Source organism: Dryobates pubescens, chromosome 2 (genome assembly GCF_014839835.1).
Source record: "Dryobates pubescens isolate bDryPub1 chromosome 2, bDryPub1.pri, whole genome shotgun sequence".
In the NCBI taxonomy this organism is placed as follows: Eukaryota; Metazoa; Chordata; class Aves; order Piciformes; family Picidae; genus Dryobates; species Dryobates pubescens.
This window is the reverse complement of record NC_071613.1, coordinates 10,732,494-10,760,283: the sequence shown is the minus strand read 5'-3', so window position 1 is coordinate 10,760,283 and position 27,790 is coordinate 10,732,494. Positions and strand designations below refer to the sequence as shown.

General features: G+C 39.8%; 1 protein-coding gene across 1 annotated transcript in view; it reads left to right on the top strand.

Moving 5' to 3' along the window:
• The first annotated feature begins 21,776 nt into the window (after nucleotides 1-21,776).
• USH2A (usherin) overlaps nucleotides 21,777-27,790 on the top strand; it is a 385,837-nt gene continuing 379,823 nt past the window's right edge. The window contains exons 1-2 of the mRNA XM_054170013.1: nucleotides 21,777-22,327; nucleotides 27,301-27,466. Of these exons, the coding sequence (XP_054025988.1) occupies nucleotides 21,843-22,327; nucleotides 27,301-27,466 (651 nt within the window). The 5' untranslated portion in view covers nucleotides 21,777-21,842. The remainder of the gene's footprint in view (nucleotides 22,328-27,300; nucleotides 27,467-27,790) is intronic.

The following is a 27,790-nucleotide window of genomic DNA, read 5'->3' as shown; positions in this document are numbered from 1 at the left end:
GCATTCACTTCTTCCCCTCCAGGCCCCTCCTAATCCTCCTCTCTGCAGGACAAGCATTGTGTTACCAATGCTGGTCTGAAACACTGGCTTTAGGTGGGGAGAGGGGGCTAGGAATTATAATTTCCTTCCAGGAAGTGTGTTTTGCCCACCCTTCTGCCCAGCACAGCTCGTGCCTCACAACTCTGCCAGGGTCTCAGCCCAAGCTATGATGGTCATCTGAAAGAAGTATTCGCAGCAGCAGCATTATGTTTATTTGAGGTGGCCCTGGGGGATACCGTGGAATGGTAGTGGTTTGAGAAAAAGAGAATGATATTCCCCACTATCAGAAATAATGAATTTATGACATTTTACAACTGTAGGGTGTTACCATAAAGGTGAATCATTTCTAGTTTGATGGGCCCAAGATCCCTCAGACCATCAAGGAAGAGAGGCAACATACAGATGGGCTTCAGATGGAGGGGTGGATTTAACCACGGGCATTGAGCACAGGTTATCCATGAATGTGAAACATGCGCCACAATCAAACAAGCCAAGCGGATAAAGCCTTCATGATATGGGGGGTGATGGCTGAAATATAAATACAGGGAGCCTGGCAAACTGATCATAGAATCATAGAATCAATAAGGTTGGAAGAGACCTCAAAGATCATCATGTCCAACCTGTCACCCAAGACCTCATGACTACTAAACCATGGCACCAAGTGCCACGTCCAATCCCCTCTTGAACACCTCCAGGGATGGTGACTCCACCACCTTCCCGGGCAGCCCATTCCAATGGCCAACAACTCTCTCTGTGAAGAATTTCTCCTCACCTCCAGCCTAAACTTCCCCTGGCACAGCTTGAAACTGTGTCCTCTTGTTCTGGTGCTGCTTTCCTGGGAGAAGAGACCAACCCCCTCCTGGCTACAACCACCCTTCAGGTAGTTGTAGACAGCAATAAGGTCTCCCCTGAGCCTCCTCTTCTATAGGCAGATATTGACTGCTGTTAGTGTAATACAGATAGTGTGGCATAAGAGGTGGAGAATGTAGTGGTTTGAAAAAAAAGAGAGAGTGATATTCCTCACTATCAGAAACCATGAATTTATGACATTTTTATGATTGTAGGGTATTACCATCCTGGACAGGGAACTCTGGGTCACTCTCTTGCTTTCTGGGTCCTCAGCAGGTGTGTGTTTTCCACTTGTTTTCAGGATTTCTGGATAGTGCTTTCCCTTTCCTTTTCTTTCTGTTTTATATATACACTGATGTAATCTGATACTTTTGTAGTGGAGGAGTAAAGTCCTAAGTCAACTAGAAAAACTCTCCCTGCCTTTTTTTAACTCCATGCCTTATCTCTTGGTAAGAGGGGAGGGAGAAAATGGGAGGGGGAAAGTGGGGGCAGCACTAGAAATGTAACAAGTGGTTACCTGTGTTCCCAAGATTTGTGCAAGTGGTACTTACCGGACACTACAGATGCACTAAACTCAGGCTTGAGACAGGGCATTCCAATCTTGAGCAGCCCCTCTAGAAATGCAGAAAGCAATCCTGCTAATTAATAAAGGAAAAGGCAGGAGTCTGATACAACCAGGTTCTCATATTATGGAAAAACCAACAGGCTGCATTACACAATTCTCTCCCCTCCCTTGGAAAGAAAAAAAACCCAGCCAACCAACCAAAACACCCCACAGTAACATAATCTGACTAGAAACATGTTTCTATCCTTTCTCTTTGGCTGTCACGTCAGTCTCCATGTGATTTCCATGCCAGCAGCTTTCTCTGTAAGAGTTATTACCTGAAAAGGATGGCATTGTCACATCTCCTCATGCTGTACTGTTGTGGTTTAAAGAACTTTTGGGGATTTTCCTCTATTCCCCAGTGACTAGCTCTGTGTCAGCCTACCCTGGCAGTTGCGTATTGCTCCAGACAACTGAGATCAGCCATATTCTGGAGCATCCCATGTTGGATCCTTTTTTCTTCTCAAGTTACTCTGAAAGCTGTGGCACAAGCCTTGTACAACAGCAGGTGCTTCTGCAGAGTTTACATCTGCAAAGTGCAACAAGACCAGCTTACAGCAGTGCCAGCAACACCACCATGAGTGTTTTCTAGTGAGCAGCAATGGGGCAAATGATAACAAGAAGTTTCTTTCTTGCTCTCATTTGGTTATGTGAACTTGGACATCCATTTAATGTGTTTTTTTTTCATCTGCAGGGTGGAGACAAGTCCCCATATCCCACTAATATTATGGGAAATAATGAATCAGTCCATGTATGTAGCCAAAGACTGATACTGTCAATGTATTAAGCTCATTACTGATGGATAAAATAAACTGTCATGGAAGGCAATCAGTCATTTCTTGAGGCAAATTCTGCATATTGCAAGGCAACAACAGAGGATGCAGACAACTAGAGCACTGCATTGCTTTTGCTTTGCATCTCAGATTGGAACAAAATAAAAAACAAGTTCTTCAATTTCTTTCCTTGACTCTTCATCCTCTCCCATTTATATCTTATCCTCTGACTACAGTAACAACAAAAAAATTGTCTTTGATATATTTGAGATTGTGGTACATTGATGGATTTTGGGCAAATTGTTAAGATGGGCTTTGATAATACTGTAAGATGTAAACGTGCCTATACTTGCAATATGTGAGGTTTTACATAGTTCCTACATTGATTCCCTCAGTCCTTTGTCACCTCGACACAGAGACCCACTCACAAGGTGACCATGACAAAAGTGTACAATGGAGAGGGGGATCCCTTCCCCCTCCTTCCCTTGCTCCTTTACATTGACCAAATGTCTTTCTAAATGACTTGCTGAGCCAGGCTATTCTTATATCTTACATATAAATGGACTCTGTCTTACAACCAGAAGATTCAGGGGGAAAAAATTTCAGTTCCTAATGTGCAAAGATTAAGGTCAGTCACTTTGCACTACAAAACCTTTTCACAAGAGCAACATAACAAAAAGATCTGCAAGCCTATCCACAACACAGTTTATAGCGCCAAGAAAAACAAGAAAGAATTGTACCACTTCTTTATAGATTTACAACAGCTGGAGAGAGGAAAGCGATAATAATTAGGAAAAAAGCCCAAAACTTATCTCCCTACTTCAATTACTCACTGATGGTTTTTTTGCAGTGAGTATATTTGCAGCTTATTTAAGTGTGTGAGTCACAGAAAATGTATCACATTTTCACAGAATCACAGAATGGTAGGGGTTGGAAGGGACCTCCAGAGATCATCTAGTCTGATGCTCCTACTGAAGCAGACACACCTAAATCAGGTTGCACAGGAATGTGCCCAGGTGGGTTTTTAAAATCTCCAGAGATTTTGGATCACATTGGGTTACACTGCAGTGAATGCAATGGTATTTGTTAACCAAATCCCTACAACAGGTGGTTTTGAGGCTTTACTTTTCTTTGTTTATGCCACCAGTGACTAAAAGCAGATGACAGAAGCCATGCTACTCTATACCTGTGAAGCACAACAGGCTTCTTGGACTGAAGCAGTTTAGAAGTGAGATTCATGAAGTCAAACAGCCTAAGCAGATGTTTCAGCTTAAAGATAAATTATTTTTATTTGGCACTGTGGCCCAGCCAAATTACACTTCTTTCAGTAGACTTCATTTTGGAAAGCAATGAGTATCAGAAAGGACTTAACCAAATGCATTTAAAATCTATTTAAAATGTGTAGACCATGACAACAGCAATGGGGGTCTGGAACAGAGGTTGGTTAATATAAAAAAACCCAAGAAGTAGTGGCCAGAAGGAACAGCAAACATCAAGCACACATGGATTTGGAAGAATCTGAAGATGAGAAGATAATGTCTAGATCTATCTTATGTTTTGCCTAAGCAACAGGATGGTTCAGGGTAGAGCAGAGATGATGGGGTTGTTTGGGTCTGCTTAGGTGTTTAGTTACACCTGTACCCAACACTAGGCTTGCAAATGCTTTAGTCTAATTTTCTCTCACCTAGTATGAATGTATGTGATGCCCTGGGACAATTAAGCCTGAGGAACAGGTGGCACTAATTCTGCTCTTTTTAAGGCAGAAAGAGAGAGGCAAGTGTCTTTATGCTAGACTGAGTGTATTGAATTAAACTGATTGGCTCACTAGAAAGGATGGGGTTGACCTCACCTGGCTTCTTGTTTCAGTTGACATCTCTGCCTCCCAGGCTCTTTTTTGCCCCATCTCTGTGGGGCAGAGGGAGCTTGTGAGAGTTGACTGTGTTTAACCCAGGATACTGAGTCAGATACATTTTAGAGCCTGGGTATCAGATCTAGTCTGGGATGAACTAGCTCTTTCTTTGTTCTGCCCTGTCCACTATCAGAGGGAAAGCTGACGTTGGGACAAGCTACCTCAAACAGATCAGGTAGGTGGTTTGCTTTATCTACAGTTAAAGGTCTGGGCACATGGAAGCCTGTGTGGATTATCCTTGATTAGACTGAGTGGGTGATGAAACACTTCATGAGCATGTACAATGAGAAGTACCTCTGATATGAATGCCTTAAAAACAAAAGTATTGCATGGATTTTAAAAGATAATTAAGAAACAAATAGTGGGTAGTTACAAATAACAGTGAAAGGGTCTGATCAGGTCACTATGTACCAAGTGCTTAATCAAGCACATGGGCTTTCTGGTAAATCTGAGAGCAGCAAGGTCTCATTCTGGTCAGCATGCAAACTGTTCTGTGCACTTTGGCAGGTGTAGTTGAACTATGTGAAGGCAAAATGAATGTCTACGGTCTGCCTTCTATATGAGCAGCTATTTTTGGAAGCTAATTACCCCTGTTTAGGGAGTTGGGTTAATTTATATTTGTGGGACCCAGGATTAGAAAGCAGAAGGCCTCAGCTTGTTGGAAATCAATTTTAATATCCCTATGGTTCAGGTAGCATAAGTGTCAATATACAATATACATGTCTTATAGAAGCTTCTCTTCTACAATTAAGCCCCTTGATTTACTGCAGGCATGGCACCTGAGCTGAAGGAGCTCAGGAGTTTTTTTCAGGGAAAGGTGAAGAACCAGTGATGCTGTTTGTAAATTACTCCTAAGAATGCTTATTTCTCTTATCACATGAACTGTTATGAAATTGTAAGCATGTATTTGTGCCTGAAGGATGGCCATTTGGAAGGGAAAACATTTTTTACCACTTTGGGCTGTTCTCTGCATTTTACACTTGCACTTATTGCAATGTATAGCTTGCAGACTTCACTTCTAAACCTTTAGATCATCAGCCCTCAATCTGAAGGGTTGATTCTTTTTACTGGGATGAGGAATGGATCCTGAGATGGAGAAAGAGACTTTAAAAATAAGGGGAGGATAAAAAAAAATCTACCTGCTTTTCTGTCTTTTGAAGAAAGCTCCTTTCTCTTTGCCAATGCGGAAAGACTAACATTGCTATGGTTTATTCAATGGATCAAAATTTGCCTTGAAGTATGTCTTGCACACAAGCCAGTAGTGTGTAACACCTTGTCTATCTCTCTTAAACCTTGAGTAAGGGCAAAATTCTATACCAAATAACAATCAGAAACAAACTATTTCATGTTATGTGAGGGAAGAGCAAAACATTTGCAGCTTCCTCTAAGGAGGACCCAAGGTCACTCACTGAGGAGAGTCACCTGCCCAAGTCAGGACAACATGCCCCCTCTGAGCAGTCGTAAGCAGAAGAGTATCAAGAGTGGATGTCCTGGTGATACAAGTCCCTTACAGCTTTTTTGTGGAGGGGAATTTTGGCTGTGGAAAGGTGAGCTTCTGGGGAATGCACAGAATAATTGTATTTAACAGTTTAACTGGGCAGTACTGGTGTTGCTAAGGCCTGAATTGTAATTATTTTGTGGAGGGCAGAAGAGAATGCAGCACAGTGAAGGGGGGAAAAAGAAAAGATGGTGTGTGTCTCTGGAGTTGAGGAAGGACAGGTAATGGAAAGTGTTTGTGTTTATGGATGGGTGGAGGGCATCCACCTATCACAGAAAGCAAGCAGCATTTCACTTCCAAACTATCAAATAGGGATCGTGGTGAGAATAAAGGCACCAAGACTGAGGGCTCCCACAGCTGTTCTAGCTGCCTGAATGGCTGTGGCCCAAGTAAGAGATGGAAGGGAAACCCATGTGCAGGCAGCACAGTTCAGGCTCTGGGCAGTGGCAGAAATTCTGCCATTACTGGGGCTCTTTTTGTGTGGACAACAATTCACCCCAGGGCTGTCCTTTCTTTCAGTTTTCAGCTTTCTCTGGAGAGTGCAACACAGGCATTCATCTTTTTTTCTTCTAAACTGAACTCCACTAGTTCCTGTTCAGAATGTGTGATTTTTCTAACAAGCACATATAACAGTGGCTAAATAAGAAAAAACTTTATGCAAAGCACCTTCTATTTTTATTTTCTTCCACATTTATTAAACAGAACTAATTTTGAAACTGTTTTAGAAAACAAACCAAACTAGGTAGAACTAATCTGCACAGATTAATTTTGTTCTCCAGCCCCTGTCTATGGGGCAGCAATCTTGCCATGCTTATTGATTATCAGACAAGACTACTAATCCCCTTAAGGTCATTAAGTGTACTTAATTAAAGAGCAGTTAGCAAGCTTCTCTTTACCAAGTTAATAGTGGCTGTTAAAAGTCATTTGTGCATTACCAATATGGTAGCCATTAATCTAAAAGTCAATTTGTCATTTATATTTTCCCAAACAAATACATTCAGTAGGCTGCAAAGACAGCTGGAAAGCATTCAGCATCTGTTCTTGCAGTTTGTGTAAGGAAGACACTCTGCTATCTTAAACTGTAAGGCTTAGGCTATGGCCATTTTCACCTACTATCTTCTATAACCCACTGCCTTGTTCCATCCTGAACTAATGGGGGGAGGAGGAGAATATAAAAATTTTGGGAATGTTTAGTTGTGACAAGTTTCATGAAAAATTACAGCAAGACTGAGAAGGTCAAATTGAAGTCTTTTCTGGCAGAAAGCTTGAAGCTCAGGGTTACTTTCTTTGGCTTTTTAACTGGCAGTCAGTGCACAACAAGTTTCCGAGAAGCTTCTCATTTAAACCAAGGCGTAAAAGGGAGAATCATGGATATGAGTGGTGAGAAAGGAGGGTAGGAAAATGCAGCTCCATGGAAATCTGGATATCTTTGTCCTGTGAAGATCAGAACTTTTTTTACAGAATTGCCATCCAGTGAGGAAATTGTTTACTTTCCCTGACTGACCCGAGTAGGTAGCTTTGTAAGAGGGGAACTTTTAAGTTCAGGGAACTGGAGAAAATCTCAAGGCAGACAACTCACCTCTAGAGTGTTTTAGACTTGGAAAACTTGCAAGGATAAAATGTCAGTCACAAAAGTTTGTTTTAACCCATATTAAGGCTCATTTATGTGCCTCAAATATGTTATTTTTTTCTGCTGTATCTGAGATATCTATGTATATAAATCTTTTACAAAGATACACCCCATGTTGTAACCTTCTTTTCCCATTAAAAAATGGATTCTGTACTTGCCAATGGGATAAAATTCTCATTTTGATCTCTAGATGCAAATATATCCATAAGCCAGGATAAAACATTATCTGTTCTGATCATACAGCCAGTGTCACTCTGGGATAACACCTGCATTTGAGAACTTCTTTATCATATATTTTTTTCTTTACTAATCAAGCCTGTTTAGAAAGTTAGCAGGCACCTTGACTTATGGTGAAGGTCTGTCTTTGGCAGAAGTACTGATTTAAATCTTTTGCCTGCTCTAGCAGGTCAGCAGACCTTTCTGTGATGATGCTGGAAACAAGAGTAAGGAAACAGTCCTGCTTTAAAAAAAAAAAACCAACAACCCAAAACAAACCCAGCCAAACAAAACCCAAAAGACCACATGCCACCACCCCAACAAACAAACACCAAACAACAGAAACAAAAACCACACTAAAACCCAACCAAGTGAAACAGAACTCCAAAATGTGGCAAAAAATTCCTTCCCTATGTAAATTAACTTTCCAACTAAGTTCAAGTTTTGGTTGAATACAAAGCTGAGAAAATGAGGGTTGGAAACAAAATCAAAGAGAGGGGAAAAATGGTTGGAGGGAGCAACTCTTTTCTTTCATGCTGGTACTATTGCTGTGAAAATGTATGTGGGACTGTTCAGGCAAGGTGGAACAAATTGTGTGAAGTGGTGCAGTGTGCCCTTGGGAACGAAAACTTGTGTTTAACGTAAGATGAAGAGCACAACTGTCTTTCTGGATTCTTTACAATTCTTAAGGTCAAGCACATTAGAGAGCTGTGTAATAACTATTATTTGTGCATTAAAAAACAAAACAAAAAAAAGAGAATGCCTTAGTTATGAGACTTTTCCACGTTTTATCAAAAGACAAAGTTAACTCTAAAAGACTAAGGGCCAAACCAGCATCTTGCCTGAAAAATCCCACTGGGGTACCAAAGAGAATTCCCCCCCGCTCCTTCCCCGCCCCCCCCCCCCCCCCCCCGCAATAGGCAGGGGCCACAACAGGCTTGGGGCTCAGCTGGAGCACCTGTGCATCTTAATTTAGAAAATGCATATACTGTTAAATGACAGAGCTCCCTGCCCCCAAATACATTTAATTTGGAAATTTCCAAGCAGCTTATCTGCTAACAATCTTTTAATATTCTATTTATTTATTTAATATTGTTGCTTGGGCTGCTCATATAATCAGATAAGGGTCATTAAGCCAAATTTATGATTAAATAGGATAAAACTATTTATTCTCTTTACTCAGCCTATTAATGTTATAGCTTATGCTGACTAGATGTCGATATTTCAAATGAAGTTACTACATTTTTCAAATATCATAATTATATGAGAAAGCTATATTATCTCATTGTGAGGATTACTTTCCACTACCTTATCTGCGATAATGTCTGCACATATTGGCCTTCAGATTTCCTCATGCTGCTGACTGCAGACATTTCTCTAAGTCTCCCATCTGGTATCTGCATTAACCTCTTCATAGTTTTATTTTGTCATTTTATTCCTTAAGTCATTGTCAAGGATTTAAGGGGCTGTTTCATATGTTAGTCAGCTTTGTGTTTTCAGGTTAGCTTGCAAAACAAAGTGTCAAGTCTTTTCTCATTTAATTGCAGCTAAAACTGTTTGCACTAGGAGAATATCACCATGTAAAGCAACAGCCTCATGATTGTAGTGTTCATAAGGGGAAGAGTATTCTTTCAAAGATATATTCACCCAAATGTAATTGACTTGAGCATCTATCTCAAAGCTGTAGACTCTGGCAAGCTTTCTGTTTTGGGAGAAACAGACCTTAGCTGTGTATTTTCTATGCCAAGTTGGAAGAGACTACGACTACCCTAAGGCACACTGCACCTTGCATCTCCTTTTGTTTTTAAAAATCCGTGATATTTGAGGATTTTCAAAAGCAAAGTTACCCTTGTTTGTGCTGTTACTCTTTTTGCCATGTGTGGTAGAATCCTAGAAAAGAAGCAATGTCACCAGCCTATCTGCGAATGACACCCTTCCAGTGTGGATGCTGTCTGTATCTCCTTGTGACAGACTGGTGACCACACAGTAGCAGGCTAGGTCTGGCTCCTGCTGCATACTGAAATCATAGCATTTTACCCATAAATATATTGTGATAATCTGTTTAAAATGTTCCCAAGTAGCTACAAAGTAGAAGCATAAACTGGATTTCTAAAAGAATGTTTTCACATCTTGTGTGCTGAAAATGGTTAATAACTGAATTTACAATTCTTCATAAGAATTAGTGTTCTAGTTCACCTCCAGATTGTCTGTGTTCTTGACTTTTTGTCTGTAAAATCTGTCTTCCATCTTCACCCTCATTCTTTCAGGTTTTTCTGCATTTCCTGTTCTCTCAACAGCTGGCCTCAATTTCATCATCCAAAACTTCATTTCTCTAGGCAATCAAGCAAATGAATTGTCTTCATCCATGTTTAAAACAAATTCATTCTAAATTAGTCTGTGCCCCCTCAGCGTTAATTTTCCATGACTATTATAGTCATTGAGCTTTATAGCATGAACACAAGCAAATATTAAGTTTGAAGGCTTAAATGTTTTTCAGTGAATTTTAAATTGAGGGCTACATCTTCAGCTGTGATTTGAGCCTGTAGGAGTCTTCAAAGCCAAGGGATATGGTTTACATGAACTGGTGAGACCAGTAGCATTATGCTGTCTTCATGCTAGCTGAAAAGATGGCCTGTAACCAGTCAAAATAAGATGCCTCAAATTATTATTAACAACTTTTAAAACAAATTACTTCATTATGGAACAAAAAGTGTTGAATGTAGCTAAGTGTCACTTCAGCATAGTCCAAAGGCGACATAAATATGCTGTTTGCTCTTTTGCTCTGGGATAGTTGGCTGAAAATTTTTGAGTATTTATTACAATAGTAAATATTTAAATATGAAATGCACTGAGGAATTTTGCAGTTGATTCAAAGAACCTGGAAATCTCATACAACCATAAGATTGCTTTTATTCAAGTAAGATATACTTCTGACATCTAAGTATTCAAATGAGGAAATCAAGATATAAATCTTAGAGAATCAATCAGGACCAGAAGCAGTGTCTTGGCTACTCCTCTGAGCTGCTCTCCAAAGGAACCTAATTTAGGTGAACTAAATTTGCCCTCTCTATCTGCACTCAGTACAAAAGGGCTAGAAACCTAATCATCATCTATTTAAAACTCTTCTAACCATATTCTACTTGCAATTGTCTAGTTGAGGCTTATTCTATATTTCTTTTCCCCTCATGAATCAGGAAACTGGTAAATATCATCGGGTTGCCTAACATCTGAAGCAAGGGTGTAGCGGAAGAGGAATGTATGAGAGTCTTATTTCATATTTTTGGAATTTAATACTAAATGGTGGAAATACTACGTTCCTTGTCTGCTGGTTCAACTTGATCTTGTTTGATTTGGTGACAAAACAAACAAGTGTGTGGTGCTTGCATGAAGGTAAATTTGACTCAGGATGGGTCAGGAGGGAGACAATGTAAGTTTTCAAATAAAGTAATTTCCACTGAGCACATCTATTAATCACAGAATTTGTTCCCTTTGTTGGCTTTGAAGTAAGATGCTGAGAGAACATGGTCTCAGTTACTTCTATAGAGACCAGTCCTCTACATCCAGGTCAAAGTATGTTGGCAAACCTATCCATGAATATTGTATTTCTACATTCATTTGTAATACAGTCAAATAAGCCTTCAATATTTCAGGGGGTGGTGAGAGGCAGGGAATACTGTTTCTTTTATAAAAAGATTATGTTCAGTCTGGCAGCTTTAAAAGGAAGGTTTTCAGCATCTTTGAAGTTCCCTATCACTGCTGTCCAGCCGTCATTGTGGACTAACATATCAAACAGGTTCTGGGTGATTTCAGGGGGATGCTCAATGTTTTATTTAAATTTGTAACAATGTGTCCTACTTATCAGACTAGCAGTGTTTCACATATGCTTTTTATAGACAGGAGTATTTGGTTTCATGGCATCGTGTGAAACAAACACCCTCCAGTCGCTGCTTCTCATGCTATTTCAGCTCTCTTTTTATGTGTTGCTGTTGGTGGTTTAGTTCAGACTTCCCTGATGTATCAGTGGACACCCTCAGGAGCTTAACGTGGCAGGGAGAAGTATCACAGCTCTTGATTATAAGAGACTGACATATTGGTCATGAATGCTGAAGACTAGCAGGCACTTTCTACACAAAAGCCTTTATAGAAAATGCTCAAAATGCTCAAAACAAAGACGACTGGGAGTTGAGAAATGGAGCAGTGGGAAGGCAAGACACTGTATCTTGTCAGCTCCCTTTTTATTCTATTTGCCTACAAGGAGATTTCATTTCATTTGAGTAGGAAGGAGCACTGTAAAGGGAAGAGGCCAAGCCTGATACTGAAAGATGTGTATGACAATGCATGGGTTATGGGGAGCAAATGCTTCACTCCAGTTCAGTTTTAATTATCCTTTCCTTAAACACAAGCTCACAAAAGATTATGAATTGGAAGCAGGCTTCACTGCAATATTAGTAATAGTAATAGTAGTAATACATTTCAAATCGCACATCTCTGGGGTTTTTTCCCTCCTCTTGTTAATTTCTGCACTTATTTGTGATTTAATTTATTTACCTGGAATTAAAGCCTTAGAAGATTTTCCTTTGTATTCTAATTGCTTTGATTGTCCACAAATTGAGTATGGTCTTACACAGGGTAAAGTATCACAAAAACATCTTAGAAACAAGGAAGAGAGCAACAGTTCCTAAAATCACATTTAAAAGATCCTAAGAGGAGAAATATATCCTATAAGCATGTGGTAGGTGGGAAAAAAATCTGCATTTTGACCAGGAAAAAAGCTGGAACTCTTGTCAGCAGCTGACTGTGGTCTTTGTCATCTGGCCAGTTCTGCTGTCAGGGGCTGAGTCATGCTAATTTGAGACTCTGTCAAGAGAAAGAGTACATCTCCCAGACTGCAACCAGAATTTTATTTTGACACTGAACATTTCTGTTCAGCAGTTGGAATGCGAGAACAAAATACAGAAATAAGACTGAATCTGGGTTATCTGAGCTGTCTTGTTCTGAGCCATGCTGGAAGTCCTGAGTTCATACCCTGGGCTACTTCTAAACACCCTGAAGGCTCAAGTCAGTTTCAGCATTTCCCAGTTTCCCCTTCTGTTGTATGGCTGCTCTAACATCATCCATATCTTCCTGGATCATGACTTCCAAATTAAAATTTCTTTGGAGCTGCTACAGATACTCTTATCAGTTTTATGTTCCCTAGCCCTCTGACTATCTTTCCTTGCAAATTTCAGTCAGGTTACTTGTGTAAGGCCAAAGGGTGAGACAAACTCATGTAATAGTGAATTGTGAAGGACACAACTGTTTTGGTCTCAAATTTAATTTTTTTATGATACCTAGGTGAGCAATGCCTGTATTCTTCAGGAAATTAGTTTCAACAAAAGCAGTGTGTATTCTAAGGACTTCTGGAATCTCTTTTAATGACTAGGAAGTAAATATCTCAATAAGAGGATTTGTTATTAGTCATCTTGACACTGAAAACTGGACTGCAATATGAGGCCACTTTCTCATTTCTATTCAGTTGTACTCATGTTATGCTGATACAATGCTGGTATCTTTAGTCTTGCTTGGTAAAATTTATATAATAAATGAACATCAAGTGTGCAGAAGATGACAGTAATTACTTCTCTTTATCCCAAACATCCAAATGTGGCAAGGCAGAAATATAGCACTTGCGTGGTATTTTGTCAAGGTGTCCTTGAATGAGAGGATTTAGCCTCAACACTGTTGCTTGGGCCCAGGCCAAGTCATGTGTCCTTGTTGGTCTTGAGGCTTTTCCTGTGAATGCAGCTGTCACTCTCCTTTGCCGTGTATCCTAATGGGATGAGACTTCTCTGTCCAGTCTCTGTCTAAGACCATGGATGTGTAGTTGAACCCCTAGCTATTTAGCACCTCTCCCTTGAGCTTGATGTTTTTTCATTGCTCAGAGTCCAACTCTGTAAGAAAAATATCTCAATTAGGAGATTTATAAAATATGTATTAAGCAAATGAGCTTGATTAAAAATATATGCATATATAATATTTAATATAAATTATGTGCAAGGGGATCATTGCCTGCTATTTAAACCTTCTCTCTATGCGTGAGTTGCACTGTTTTAGCAATACTGATAAAGGTAAAGCAGCACACTCCCCGGTCTCCAGCTATATCAGTATAAACATAGATGCACATACAGTTTATTTCTCTTTCCTTAGGGAAACTGGGATATTAGGATTTACCTTTCCTCAGAGATTTCAAAGAGGAGTCAATTGGACTGTGGCTGTACTAAATCGTTTGCATTTTTTGTGTGCTCCTAATGAAAATTGCACTGACATTTGTGCATATTCATTAGGATGGTCATGAAAATGCAATGATAATGGCATAAAGTAGTTCTGCCTCTCACAAAACAAATGGAGCACATTTTCTTCTGGTTTTGTCTCTTCAGTTATGCCCTTTTTTTTTTTTTTTTTTTTTAATGTTCACACTTTCTCTCTTTCTGTGTTACTTTTGATGTTGCATCTTCTCAAGGAGATACGTGTAATTACAGGTGGACTGAGTGCAGTCAGGGAGGACGTATTGTTATTGAGTTCTGCCTCCTTTCCATCGATGCTATAGCTAATTTGGATATCCCTCTTTGATTTATCTAGTATTTTTAATTTTTTGGGGGGGCCTCTTCCCATCTAAGACTCCTGGGAAGAAGAAAGACACCAGGAAGCATAATGTTCTAAAACATTGTGCCTCAGCCTATATAACTGGTTCAGAAACTGCTGCTAATCATGGCCTTGAAAAGAGACTTTAAAGATCAAGTTAATACACAACTTGGAATATATCTTCTTGAAGCAGACTGAGATAATCTAGAAGCTTGCTGCATTTAAACCAGATGTTCATATTCTTGCCAGTACCCTTGTACCAAATTTTGGCACTCACTTGGCTTCTTAGTGAGTGGATTCAATCTGCTAAATCTTCTGGGCAGAGTGAGACTGCCCATTTGGGCAGCAGTCAACTGTTAACATTGGTTCTCCTGTATCCTCTAGCAGCACCTTTTCCCTCTGACTGTCCTGCTGTATCCTTATCTCCCACTGGACTTGCTTATTATGGTTTCTAGATTTGTAATTATTAAACTAGAAGGTGGCAAAATCAACCTTTCCTCAAAGAGCTACTCTACTGGGAGCTTTGTGAAGAAAAACAAGAGTACTGTTTCTTCTGTGGCCACTTCTCATACCATAGGAGGCTCCTCTCCCTGTGCTGCTGCAGCCCAGCAGTTTGAAGGACTTCCTAGTCCTCCTCCATGATTCCCTGCTGTGACTATCAGGACTGTATTTTCATGTTATCCACCCCATTTCTATTTTAGCTTATTATCTAGGAAAGATTTAGAAAGATACAGGGTCTTAACTATCAATTTCCTTTGTCATGGGGTATTAATTATTGACTAATTGCCCTCTTTCATTTCACAGGGCCAGTCTGTTAGAGCATTCAGCCATCATATGATGCTTTCTTTTTTTTTTTTTTTGGCTTTTAACAGTAGATCTTTTTGTTAGCAGCTGAAACTAGATTTACTGCTAAGTTAAGTACTTTTTTGAACTTCAGAAAAAGGGTTGGTTTTGACATTTGACAGTTAAACTCGGAAATTTTACTGCACTTGATATTTCTTTGGTATTTTGTTCTTTCCTGCACATCTTGTAGTGCTTTGCTAAAGTGGGTATCAATCTTCCTGATTTGTAGATGTCACTCGTTTTGTGGCCAGCTCAGACCTAACCCTTGACAGTAGATAAGGAAACCAAGACACAGACATGCACAGTAACTAATTTCTGAGCTCTGATTAGAACTAGGAATTTCTGACTGTTTTGTTTTCTCTTCAGATAGCCTCAATCAAGCACCTGAATTTTATTACAACAAGGATGTCTATTTATTTTACTCTAGCCTATATTTATCCTACAATTCTAGAAAAGCATGAAATCCTATGATGTATGCTAATGTTCATCAATTTACCATATACAATAAGGCACACAAAATGACTATGCAAGAACATGTATGTAGTTATAGCTGATACAATAATTGTTGAAGATAACTGGGAATAATAAGCATCTCAAAGTTAGGATGATGAATAATGTGAATGTCTTTCACTTACAGGTGGCAGTGTAACAAGCTTAACTCAGTGGCTCTAGGGAGACTGCTGTCTCTTTAAATGTAATGCTTTTTAAATGATTCTTGAAGAAAAGTGGTGCCAGGAGCAGAGGACTCACTACTTTAAAGAAAACCTTGTGGCTTCCACTGGCACTGTATACATGTGAAAGATGACACATAATATAACAGGGGAACTTTGAACCATAACAGTACTGATGGTAAAATTCTCACCCTATATCATTCTGGAGGGGAGAAAGGAATTGAAGTCAAATGCACTGTGCTTCCAAGGTAGCCATGTCCTTTCAGGAGTCCTGGTTGCTGGAAAAATGGTTTGAAGAGATAACTGTTTCATGAAGGCAGTATTGCACTAAGCTGGCACAGGTCAGTTGTAAAGTGTAGGGAGAAAGGGAAGAAAACAAGCCTACACCAAATTTGGTTCCTTCTGAGTTCCTCATAGAGGGCAACAGATGGGGAAACAGCAGCAGTTCCTCTTCATCTTGCTTTTGCTGCTCATCAGAGATCTTGTGGGTCCAGACAACAGTTTAAGTGTTTAGCTGGTTGTTCTGGCCTGGAAAGACCTGCACAGGACAAAAGGGCAGGGTGACTCTGCTCTGAAGAGGTCACCATTACTGGGTCTACTACCCCAGTAGGTAGGCAAACCACAAAAATAACAGGTTTATGGTTCTAGAGTTTTTCCTCCAGATCTCCTCCTTACGACATATAGGATACAGAGCCCTTTAGAAGAAAAAAGATTTACCATGAACTTTGGAGCACCTTGGACTAAGGTGACTGCAGGGTGGAAACTTTCAGGTGGAAGGGAAGCTGAATAGGAAGAGAGAGGGAAAGCTAAAGGTGGAAGAATTAGTGAGGATTGTGTGCTGTGGAGAGGAATATGCTGGAAAGCAGAAGAAACTGGTGGGCCATAAGGATTCAGAAGGCAGAAGATAAAGGTTTGAGAGACTTGATGCTAGCTGTAGAATTGACAAGACCCTTGCAGGAGCAAATAGGATGAAGATGTTTGGGAAAAGAGCATGTCCTTAGGAATGATAAATATAATTCACTGTAATGATTTGCAAGAAATAACAGGAGAATTTGTGAAATAAAAGTCAATTTAGAAGCTGAAGAAGGATGTAAATGGTTTTGGCAAGAGCTGCTAAAGATAGGTAACGTATTTTGAGAACTGCGCAATAGGAATTTTCAGGAAGAAAAAGCAGAATTTGAACACTTACAGGAGGAAGTGACTACACTCATATGGTATGGTGCAGTCCTCAGTTGAATACCTAGTTCATCTGTCTTCAGAAAATTATCTAATTATATGAAACTTGGACAAATTCTAATGTAACTTTCCAGTCTATCAATATGTAGAAGCAGAGTCAAAGTCCACCTCCTCTACTGCTACCTGAGGACGGTGCTGAAGACACACTCACAGCTTGAATGCTTAAAGCTGACCAGGATGCTTGCTGCTGAATGAAGATAAAACGGAAGAGGATGGAAGGGGCTGCTTGGCAAAGTGTCTACGGATTAAGCAGCCATGAATAGGGAACTAAAGGAGATGGTCTAAAGGAAAATGAAGAATAGGGGCAGGGATTTGACAGGGAATCTAGAAAAGGTATCAAAAATCAGTGGAAGAAATCAGAATTGATTCATTAGGTACAGATAATGTATTGAAAGGATTGAAGGCAAGAGGGCTGATTGGAGGACATTTTCCTGGAGAATGGGGTAATAAAAGGAGGAGAGAAGCTGTTACTTTTATCTATGTCCTGTGCTGGCAACTGCAGGAAAGCATATGATGGATTGGGGTGGGAGGGATATCTGGGGAACTAACAGATGCTGTGAAAAGAGAAAAGGTCAGTTATTAGAGCCCAGATGCTCTGGCTGTATAGGATGACCCTTGCTGCTTGGACAGGCCATCATTACAGAATACCATGGTCATGCAAAATAAAATGTGTGAAGAAGTCTTTGCAGAGGTTTCCTTTCACTGGATTTTCCATGTACAGTCTAGCTCAGTATTTTCAAGTGAAGGAAGCCTGTAAAACTTCTTGCCTGAAAGTCTTTTCATTTCTGCCTTCCTGGTAACAAAGAAAGTTTTTGGTGCTAAAATAAGTCATGTGATGTACTGTACTTCTAAAGCTGTTAAAAGGCTCTTAACAGCTCTATAAAATACTTGCCGCCTCCTCCTGTGCTTTCAGAAAATTTTACTGTAATATTTATTTCACTGCCTTATACAGAATTTCCTCCCCTTTAAAACAGAAGTTGTTAATTATTTCTGAGTTGTCATGATCAACTCCCCTCCAGCTATTAAAATGTACTTGCATTGTAGTTTTATTATTACTTGCAAAATATTGGAAAAAATAATTTTGCTAGACAGTTAAATTTGAAATAAATATTAACTCAGCAATGCAAATGGATCCTTTATGTTAATTTCCTGCAAATATTCAAATAGTGTAGTTTTATGAGGAAAAAACACTCATAAAAACAAGTCTATGAATATTCACTGAAAGTGAATTTTGAATGACACTCTTGAGTCTAATCTCTGAAAGTCATGCTGCATGGGCTAGTCTACATAGGTCACTTCACACAACAGGAGAAAGTATGTGACTAGTCACCCTTGCACAAACAAGCTAATATGGGCATAGGTGTTTGCAGAACAGGATACAGATGGAATTTTCAATACAATGCTAAATTCTTCAGTTTATCAGAACTTTTTATCAACAGAAGACAAGGCAAAAAATTATGGACAAATTGCTTGTAAAGACTTTGCTCACTGCTTATTAAAACACTTGCAAGCAATTGTGACAATGCAGAATATCCATGGTGTTTTGAGGAAAGAAATGGATTACTTGAAATTCTACTTCAACAGTCTCAGGAGTCACGATTCTAAGGAATTATTTTATAGAGTGCAATACCAACTTAAAACACACAGAATTCGACACTGTGCAGACTAGCTTTGTATTATTAGTTTTGAGTAAATGTATTGTTGCATTCCCTCTCTCCCCTCATACTTTTTAAAATCCTACCAGGTTATCATTGTTACAACACTGAGCACACTGAAATTTGGAAATGTTTTTGCCTTGTTTGCAAATTCAACTAGTCCTTGTGCTTTTACCATCTCCAACAAGCTGCTCCGCTGACAGCTCTGTCATGAATTCTCCTCAAGAATTCACTGCATAATACTAGCACATTTTCTTGCCTGGTAGGATTCACTGATTTTGTATATGTACATTAAAGAGCCTTCAAAACATTCCTGTGAATAGGACCTAAAGTATTTCCTGCAAGAACAATCTTAGTTGCTTTTTTGTTTGTGATACAGTCTATATTACATGCTTATTTCTGGCTGCAAAGGCCTTTGGATGTTTTTTCAACTGTTTAATCTCCTGCTCATAGTTTATTCATTTTACTCCTGATAAACAATGGTGTCCTTGACAAAAATGTGCTGGGTAATTGTGTTGCTGGCCTGCATTGTGTTTTTGCAAGGTTTGCACAATTGTGTGGCATATTTGGATGAAATATGTAAAGGGGAAAACTATGATCTCTGCTGACTTGGTTATCTTTGGGGATTGAGGGTGTAACATTATCCAGGGCCTTTTTGCCAAACTGAGTACTATGACGGATGCTATGTTGTACTTGGGAAGTGGTGTACTTGCAGTACTTGCAGAATATAACGGAAAGTACATTTTGTGATGAATGTTCTTAGAATTTCCTTTCAGATACCTCTTAGACCTGCAAGAATTCTTTGAGTAGTCCTTGCTGGTTGCTAGAAACCAAGTCAGGGCAAACACAAACTTTTTAAAATGTATATTTCAGGAATGCTAAAAGATACACACCAATCACAATCCGGTATATTTGGCCCCTTGGTAAGTCCCCACTTTTGTCAGGTGCCTGCTCCATAACTCACATCTGTTCCCATCCTGAGATGGTTCATGTCTGAGATTTTACTACTGTATTTTTGTGCCTGCTCTCTCTCCATTGTCTTCTTTAATATCTAGTTTGTTCTTGAACAATGCTCTTACTGTTATACCATTAATGGTACATTGTAGCCTGCAGTCTAACTGTATTTATCTAGAAATGGGTTTTTTTGTGTTGAGGTGTGGAACCATGCCTCATACCAATATTCTCTCACCCTCCCTTCTGTGGTATACAAAGCTCTTTACATTTGAGTACTTTTGGGAAGGCAATTCTGACAAGAGCTAGGATGTTTAGTGACTACTAGAATATGAAAATGCTACAAAGTGACTGGTAACACTTCAGCAGGGATTACTGTTTATCTTTTACAACTCTAGGAAAAAGATCCATATTAAAGCTGAGATGTTCTGGGAACTTGTTGAGGCACTTGTTTGATGCAGGATGAAGGGCTTGTTAGAATGCATTAAGAGTTATGACAGAGGATGATTTTTTGGTGATTGTATATGTTGCCAAAGAATTTTGTCCAAACATGCTAAGGTGACAAGTTACTGGAGGCTATTCCAACAGAATTGTCAGGAAACATGCCAGCCACGTTGCAGCTCATGCAACTTTTGTAACAAAGACGGAACTTATAGATGCTTTATATATCCTCAGGGGATGTATTAATTGGCACTTCTCTGTCTAGAAATGCATATAAACAACCTATTGTAGCTCGTGCTCAGCTCACTGATGACAACTTTGCAGCTTGTTTGTGCTGTTCTCCAAAGATAGAAAAGAGGTTCGTCTCAAACCGCACAGTGTAGATCTCCATCCCTGGAGGTGCTTAAAAGAGGCAGAGACGTGCTGCTGCGGCACATGGTTTAGCACTTGACCATGATGGTAGGACTCGCTGATCTTAAAGGTCTTTTGCAACCAAAATGATTCTTTGACTGAGTCGGGGTCTGCCCGCTGAAGGCCACCCGCTCCTCCCAAGGCGACGGGCGGCTGCCCAGGGCAGCGCTAAATATTTCATATGCGCACTGGAGCGGCAGCAAAATGACTTCCCGTGGGCCGCCCTGCTCATCCCGCGGCAGAGCTGGGTGCGTGTAAAGCTAAGCCGGGCTGGGGGGGGGGGGGGGGGGGGGACGTGGAGGAGAAACACAAGAAGCCGTGCACCCCTCGCTGCAGCCTGCTGCTGCGGCCGCTTTAAAAGACAGCGACCGGCTGCCGGCGGGGCTGCGGCTGGTCCGGACCACGGGGGCGGGGAGGAGGTCGCGGCGTTGCCAGGCGACAGCGGGTGGCGTTGGTGCGTGGAGCCGCCGGGCACCGTGCCGTTCTCCTCGCTTCTCTCCGCTTCTCTCCCAAGCGGAGTAAATAACGGTAAAGCAACTTATTTATCAGCTGCCATCGCGTAGTTCGCTGCCTGCCCCTGTCCAGCGTGCTGGTGAGCCCCAGCGCAGGCGTTCGCTGATAGAAAGGTCCACACGGGACAGATGGGGAGCGTGTGTTTTAATCAGCTTTGCCGAGCGCTGCAAGAAGCAGCGTGAGGTGGGTGGCGGGGTGAGGCATGAAGCAGGCCATCCACTTGATATACGACTGGGGGCTCAGGCCATCCACTTGATGTACGGCTGGGGGCTCATGCCACCCTTCCTGTCTGCTGGCGCTCAGCACGCCTCGGGATCAGGGACGAGGGGGTGACCCTCAGTGTCACCTGAAGTAGCACAGTGGGGATCGTGCAGAGTGGCTCCCAGATATCGGTGTAAAGCTGAGGTAAGCACTGGGGGATGGTAAATGTGAGATTCAACCAACTAGCTTGAAACCCACAGGAAAGGTGTTGGGATGCTGAAGTTGCATGGCCTACCTTATTCTGTACACGTTACTTAATGTGCAAAGCTAAGCATGGGCCTTGCATGACGTGTTAAATCTGGGATAAAGTCTACTCGGACGTCAGTGTGTGCAGGCTCAGGTTGGCCTAGTCCTGTTTGTTGCCGTAGAGAGGCATTTTCGCTGCAGACAGTGAAGTTGTGCAGATGGCCCTGCTGGCTGAAATTGCAAGAATTCTAACCCTTAAAATGCCTAGTGTGTCATTGCCTCTGTTGGTGCAAAAAGGCATGTGCCTTCCACAGATTATGTCTGTTTTCTGTAGTTTGCAGATACCACTGTCACCCACGTGCATTTTGCTGGCCAGAAGATACAGATGTCCCCTATGAGTCAGTCCTTACCTGAGTGTTTTGAAGATGAAATGCTACCTAAACTCTTGAAGCGTACCACCTGAGGACATCGCTACCGACATGGACATCATTATTTATTTACAGATGCTTTAATCAGGAGGAGCTTTTTTGTAAACATGAATTGCTGGGCTCTTTCCTTGAGGTGTCGTTTCTTGTTTCATGCTATTGAAACATTAATCTTAACTTCTTATGACTCCTTTGTGTTGGTCAGCTCTCAGGGACATTTCCCTAGGCTTGAAAATGTGGGCGCTTTCAAGAATGTGTCTGTTGTGCCAACTGAAGCCACTTGTGGGCTGCCAGACCGAAGTACTTTTTGTCATAGCTCACTGGCTATTGAAAGTATTATGTCCTGTACAAAGAGGTTTTGTGTTCAGGAATGTCCACACAGGTCATCACCTTCTTCATACAAACTACTTCTTTCAGAAAGCCTTGGTACCTGCATCATGGAAGACAGAAGGGACTTACATCCAGGGTCCTCCAGCAATGCTTCCAGTTTTATTTTTCATAATGACAAGGATTGCATCTATACTCCCCGTTCTTTGAGGCTTGCAGCTTCATTTACGTTAACTGTATGGTTGAAACCTGAGCAAGAAGGTGTAATGTAAGTAGTATTGAAGGTGTTTACTTTCCTGGTGCTCTTAAAAAAATTGATCATTGTGGTCACAGTCATTATTAGCAAGCTATTTAAAATTTTAAAAAGGTACAGTGAGAAACTGTGACATTTTAAAGCTGTATTTAGGTTGAGGTCTTCACAGATGTCAAGAGAAGTAGGTTCAGTTTCAGTGGCATTGACTCAAGTAGTAGTTCAGTTGATTTCAGTGGGAACTATTCATAAGTAATGTGCATGTCCTTAAAATTCTAAATTTGTATTTATAATAAATATTCCTTTTTCTAAAAGATGCTAGATAAACATTTTGTCAGGGGGTTGTGCTGTTGCTGCTTTCACAATGGAAAAAAAATAATAGATTACTCCTTAAAAACAAACAAGGGAAATCCCTAATTTGAATGTGTTGGTGCTACAGAAGTGTGGTCACAGTTTTTCCTCAAAGATCTGGGGAATGCTGACTGAGCGTGTTGCTACTTTAACAAAAGATTCCACTGCTTAAACTACTAATCAAGTTTCCACTAGGTGTTCACAAAACAGGTGTAGCTAAGTGTTCTCTCTCTCTTGTTTACCTATATGTCATGCTTTTAGGAGATGTTGTTGTCGTAAGTGGCCCTTCAGTTTGACTGGGCCTTAATGAAAACTGCCTTTTTGAGAAATGCATCACAAGTCCTGCAAAAAGGTGTTCCTTTCACCTGCCACAAAATGCAGAGCTCCCTACTCTTTCCTACCCTGCTTGTGAAGATCTTCTTTGAAATGAAGCACAAAGTGTGGTACATTCCTTCAGAGCACGTTGCAGAGTTTCATACTTGTGCTCATAACTTACTCTTTGAGCAAATCCAATGATGTCCTTTGTTGTAGCATTCTTTATACTTATGTTGCATGCTGCTCTGAAATAGTGAGCTGTCTAGTGGTGTGAAAATCATCAAAACCAATAGAAATGTCTAAAATGATAATATGTGTGAAATTATAGTCTGCTTTATGTAAGGATAATTACTTAAAAAAAATCAATCTAACTGTAGAAATTGTGTTCATAAAGGGGAAATAAATGAGATCTGCAGAGCAAAAGTGATTTTAGTTTGAGCTTAAGTTAAATCAACTTGGCTGAAGGCATATATAAAGATGTCTCTGGAGCACTGACCTAGTGTCTTTTCTAGACAGCATTTTCCGTATAAAGTTTGAATCTTGAATGCCAAAGAATCCATTCCAGGGGTTGTCCTACTCCATGACTTCATGTCCACACATGGACATATTAGTCTTGTTCAGCAGAGCATCTACTTTACTTGAAGCAGAAATGTCCTGATTTCCAATCAATATGTTGAGTGATGTCCATGAAACTCTTATCAGTGGGACAGGTTTTTGCTTGCATGGAGCCTAAAACAATGAAATATATGTCCTTAGTTTTTAATGATTAAGTACCATTCAGAAACCAGATTCTACTGATGTCTGATTATCCATGGACTAATGTAAAACATTAGCCTGCACTTGCTACTCTGTTAATAACTACACAATGTGCATATTCCTGTTCAGTGGGTTTAATAGATCACTTTAAAATATAAATTTTTTTATTCCAGTTTTGTAATAGATCACATCTTTTTCTTCTGGCTTGTGTGATTGCTGCTTCTCAGTGTGTAAAAATGACAATGGTAGAGCCTAGTCTTGAAAACTGAAGCTGGACAATAGTTATTACAGTGGTCAGATTGATATGCCACTGTCTAGGCTTTTTTTCCCCACTGTTGACAGAAAATGTGGGTTGGTTGTTTTTGTGGTGTGTGGGGTTTTTTGGTTTGTTTGCTTGTTTGCTGTTGTTTTCCCCCTTCATAAAAGGAAAACCGAGCTCCAGTTGTGGTGAAACAGTAATTGCGCACAACTAGCCACTGAAGCTTGACTCAGAAGGCATCCTGCAAAGAGCTGATGAAGTGCTCCTACATCAAGTACAGCAAACCTATGGTTTTTGAACATGCCATGCTATATGTGTTTCTTTGTGTTGAATGTTATATGGGCTGGCTGCTAAAGAGCACTTAAGAAAGAGGCTGTGTAGTATCCCATTGTGTCCTTGTAAAGATTGTGACATTTCCTTGTTAAGCATGTGCCCACATAAAAGAATAGCAGGATTATTTTTTTCTTAGAAAGTACTTTGTTGGCTGGAGAGAGGGATACTGATGTGAGGATCCAAAATGTGAAAGCTCTTGAAAGACTGTGGCATTCTGGGGGAGCAAATATATGTGGATAATAAAAAAGATCAAGAATTTTCTTCATCAATTTCATATATAAAGTTTGCTTGTATGAATCTGGGAAAGAATATGCTCTCATACAAAGACCAGAAAGTCAGGATGTTACAGGTTTATCTGAAGCCTTAATATTCTTCTGAGATTTATAGTGTAGATATTTGTAGGTATCATTTAAAGTCACTATGTATCAGAATCTTGAAGAAAAGCAAGAGAGTAGTAAGAAAATGTTAGCATTTGTACTTCAGTCTTTAGATTTATTTTCCCATTAGGCAGTAAGTGCAATAAGTTAGCAGAGCTTTTGCCCCTGAATTTTATTTTCTCCATGATTCCTCCATTTCTGTGCACTCATTTAATATAAATACTTTGACTAAAACTGTGTAGCCTGTAAGAAAGCCTTAGGACGATGAAGGAAGTTGTAAATGATGATAAATCCTTTGCAATGGAATGGGATAAGAATATGAGTAGAAGCTTAGCATGTATCAATTATCCTTATGGGCATGTTGGTGTAGTGTGAACTGGGCTAACTAGAAGTTAAATGACCAGAAGATATTGGTGGTTGGAGAGGAATGAGCTAGAACCTTTGTCATGCAAAAGGGTCAGTGAATGGTCTAGTTGTGAAGTCAGCAGTAGATCTGTTGTTTTTAACTGTAATTATCTAAAGGACTAAAATCATATCATATTGCTTTATATCCATTCAGATGTTTTACATTAGGAATTAGACTGAAAGGGGGATTTGCCTTAAGATACCATACGTCTGATTTTTGAACCCATGCAGATGTTCTCATTTGCAAGTGCTCCAGTTAATGTGTGGGGATCACCAGTGCAGCTGTGTTAAATTCTCTAGAATATTTTTCTCTTTGGAAGCTGACCAAGCAGATTTACATTGTTTGATTTTTCTTCCTCCAGCCACATCATAGAGAATCAACTCTGTGGGACTATAGGTTACCAGAAGTTGAAAACATCGCAAAGAGCAGTAGTTTCTTTGTCTAATCATGGCTGGAATGAAAAATTGTGTTCAGAGTCAGATACAATGCTTATATCTATTTCACCTGGATTAGCACCAGTTTGGGATTATTTTTTTTAAATGTGGTTGGTTTTTTTTCCTTCCCCCTCCCTCCTTTGTTCTCTGCCTCTTGATTTTTCTCTTTCAGTAGCGAGCCACAATTCACATTTGTTCTTTCCAGTTTTCAAAGTGATGTACATCAAGGTCGCTTCCCTTCTTAAAGTCGTGAGACCTTTGGGGATAAAAACAATGTCAGGATGTGTTTTTTTAGATAACTAAAATAAACAAAAAACTGGATTATCCAATTATTGTTTATCCAGCAACTGGGTAAATCCAGTTCCTAAATATTTTGCTACTTAGCTGAGCCTTTCCTCACATCTATTATCTAGCAAAACTAGCATGTTTACAAGCAAACAAAATATTGAAAAGACCAGTTGACAGTATATTAAGAAACGTGGGTTTAGTAAGGTTTGGAAATTGAAAGTCTGCATTTTGCAGGTTGTTTTATTGACAACATTCCAGCAGGCTAAAATGGTGACAGTTTAGATGAATTAATTTTTCTCTTGTATTTAAAGGTGAAATAGTGAATAGTGGCAGTGTCAAAACCCAGCATTTTTGATACTTGTCTTTTAGAAGGGTGGACTCTTATTTGGTAGATAAGTTGGTTGTTGTTGGGAGGTATTTTATTATTTTTGAATTTATTTTATTTTTTCTGAAATATTAAATCCTGGTCTCATACAAATATTATATGCTTTTCTCTTGTGACTTAGTGCACTAATTTAGTCTGGTGTAATTTAAGAATGTTTTCATCGCTCAGTAAATTGAGGACTGGATTTCTCAAGCAGCTGAAATGGGAATACAGAACTTTTTAATTTTTGTTGTACTGATTACTAAATCACATAGCTTTTTCACAAGCATGTATATCTTAATGCTTTACATTGTGGTGACTGGATTGGCAAAAAAATATTTCAGCAAGTGGGTATGCAACATAAGTTGCTATGGATGTTAGTATTGTTTGTATGTTGGTATTACGTTTTGATAATGATATGAAATCTTTGGGGGGAGGGGGTGGGGGAACCCTGACAAGTGCCTGGATAGCTTTCCTGCCTTTTTCTGGTGGTCTTTGGTTAAAGAAAGGCTTTGTCAAAGGGAGAGTGTGTGGGGAAATTGGTGCTGTTGCTACCTTACTTGGACAAATTTGGTGGAAAGATGGAAGACTTATTTCCAGAACATGTTTGCACTGCTTTTTGTGGTTATATTGCATTTGCCTTGTTAGACTACGAAAAATACAAGTGCCTCCACAGGATGTACCATGGTTCATAGTTCTGTATAAGTGCAACAGAGACTTGTGTAGTGCTGGCCAGTGACTGCTGTTGCTGTCATGAAACCCTGAAAAGAGGATGCAAAATGAACCCCTCTTTCACCCCAAGGTGAACTGGTGTAGCATGCACTACATTAAAACAAACAAACCAACCCAAAACACTACAAAAAACAACCAGCCAACCAAAGCCAAAAAACATCTCGCAGATTGATAGAAAATATCTTTGCTAAAGTTCTTTTACACTTAGCACATCCTTTGACTTTCACTGTCACTGAGCATCTTCTCAAGAGCTGTATTTTTAACGTTTATTTTAATACATTCTGGTTAGCATCACTTTACAGGATAGCACCTTGGCAGGAATGTGTATATGTGTGTGCCCCTGACCTTATGTTGTTTTTCTTGGTTATTTCCAAAGGTGTGTGATAGAAAAGGCTATTGATGGGCAGACTGTGTTCAAACTCACAATCTCTGAGAAAGAGACCATGTTTTATTATCGCACAGTAAATGGTTTGCAGCCACCAATAAAAGTAATGACACTGGGGAGAATTCTTGTGAAGAAATGGATTCATCTTAGTGTGCAGGTGAGTAAAATAAAAACCATTTAATATTTGTTGAAATACAACACTTGCGTGAGAATAGTATAACTGTATAAATACAGAAGGGTAAATTGGGGGATGTAAACGATAACTCTTGAGTCTTGTAGGTAAGGTCTTAATTTGGGAGCTCATTTTGAGATTATAGCTAATTTAGCACTGGAAAGAAATGCTGTGCTCATTTTTCTGAACAAACAAGATTGGTAATTTTCACCTCAAGAATACAAGTATTTGGGGTAAAGGAAAGCTACTTATTTCTAACACTACCGGTAAAGCGTGGGTCTTTGAGATTGTTTCCTAAATATGCAAATG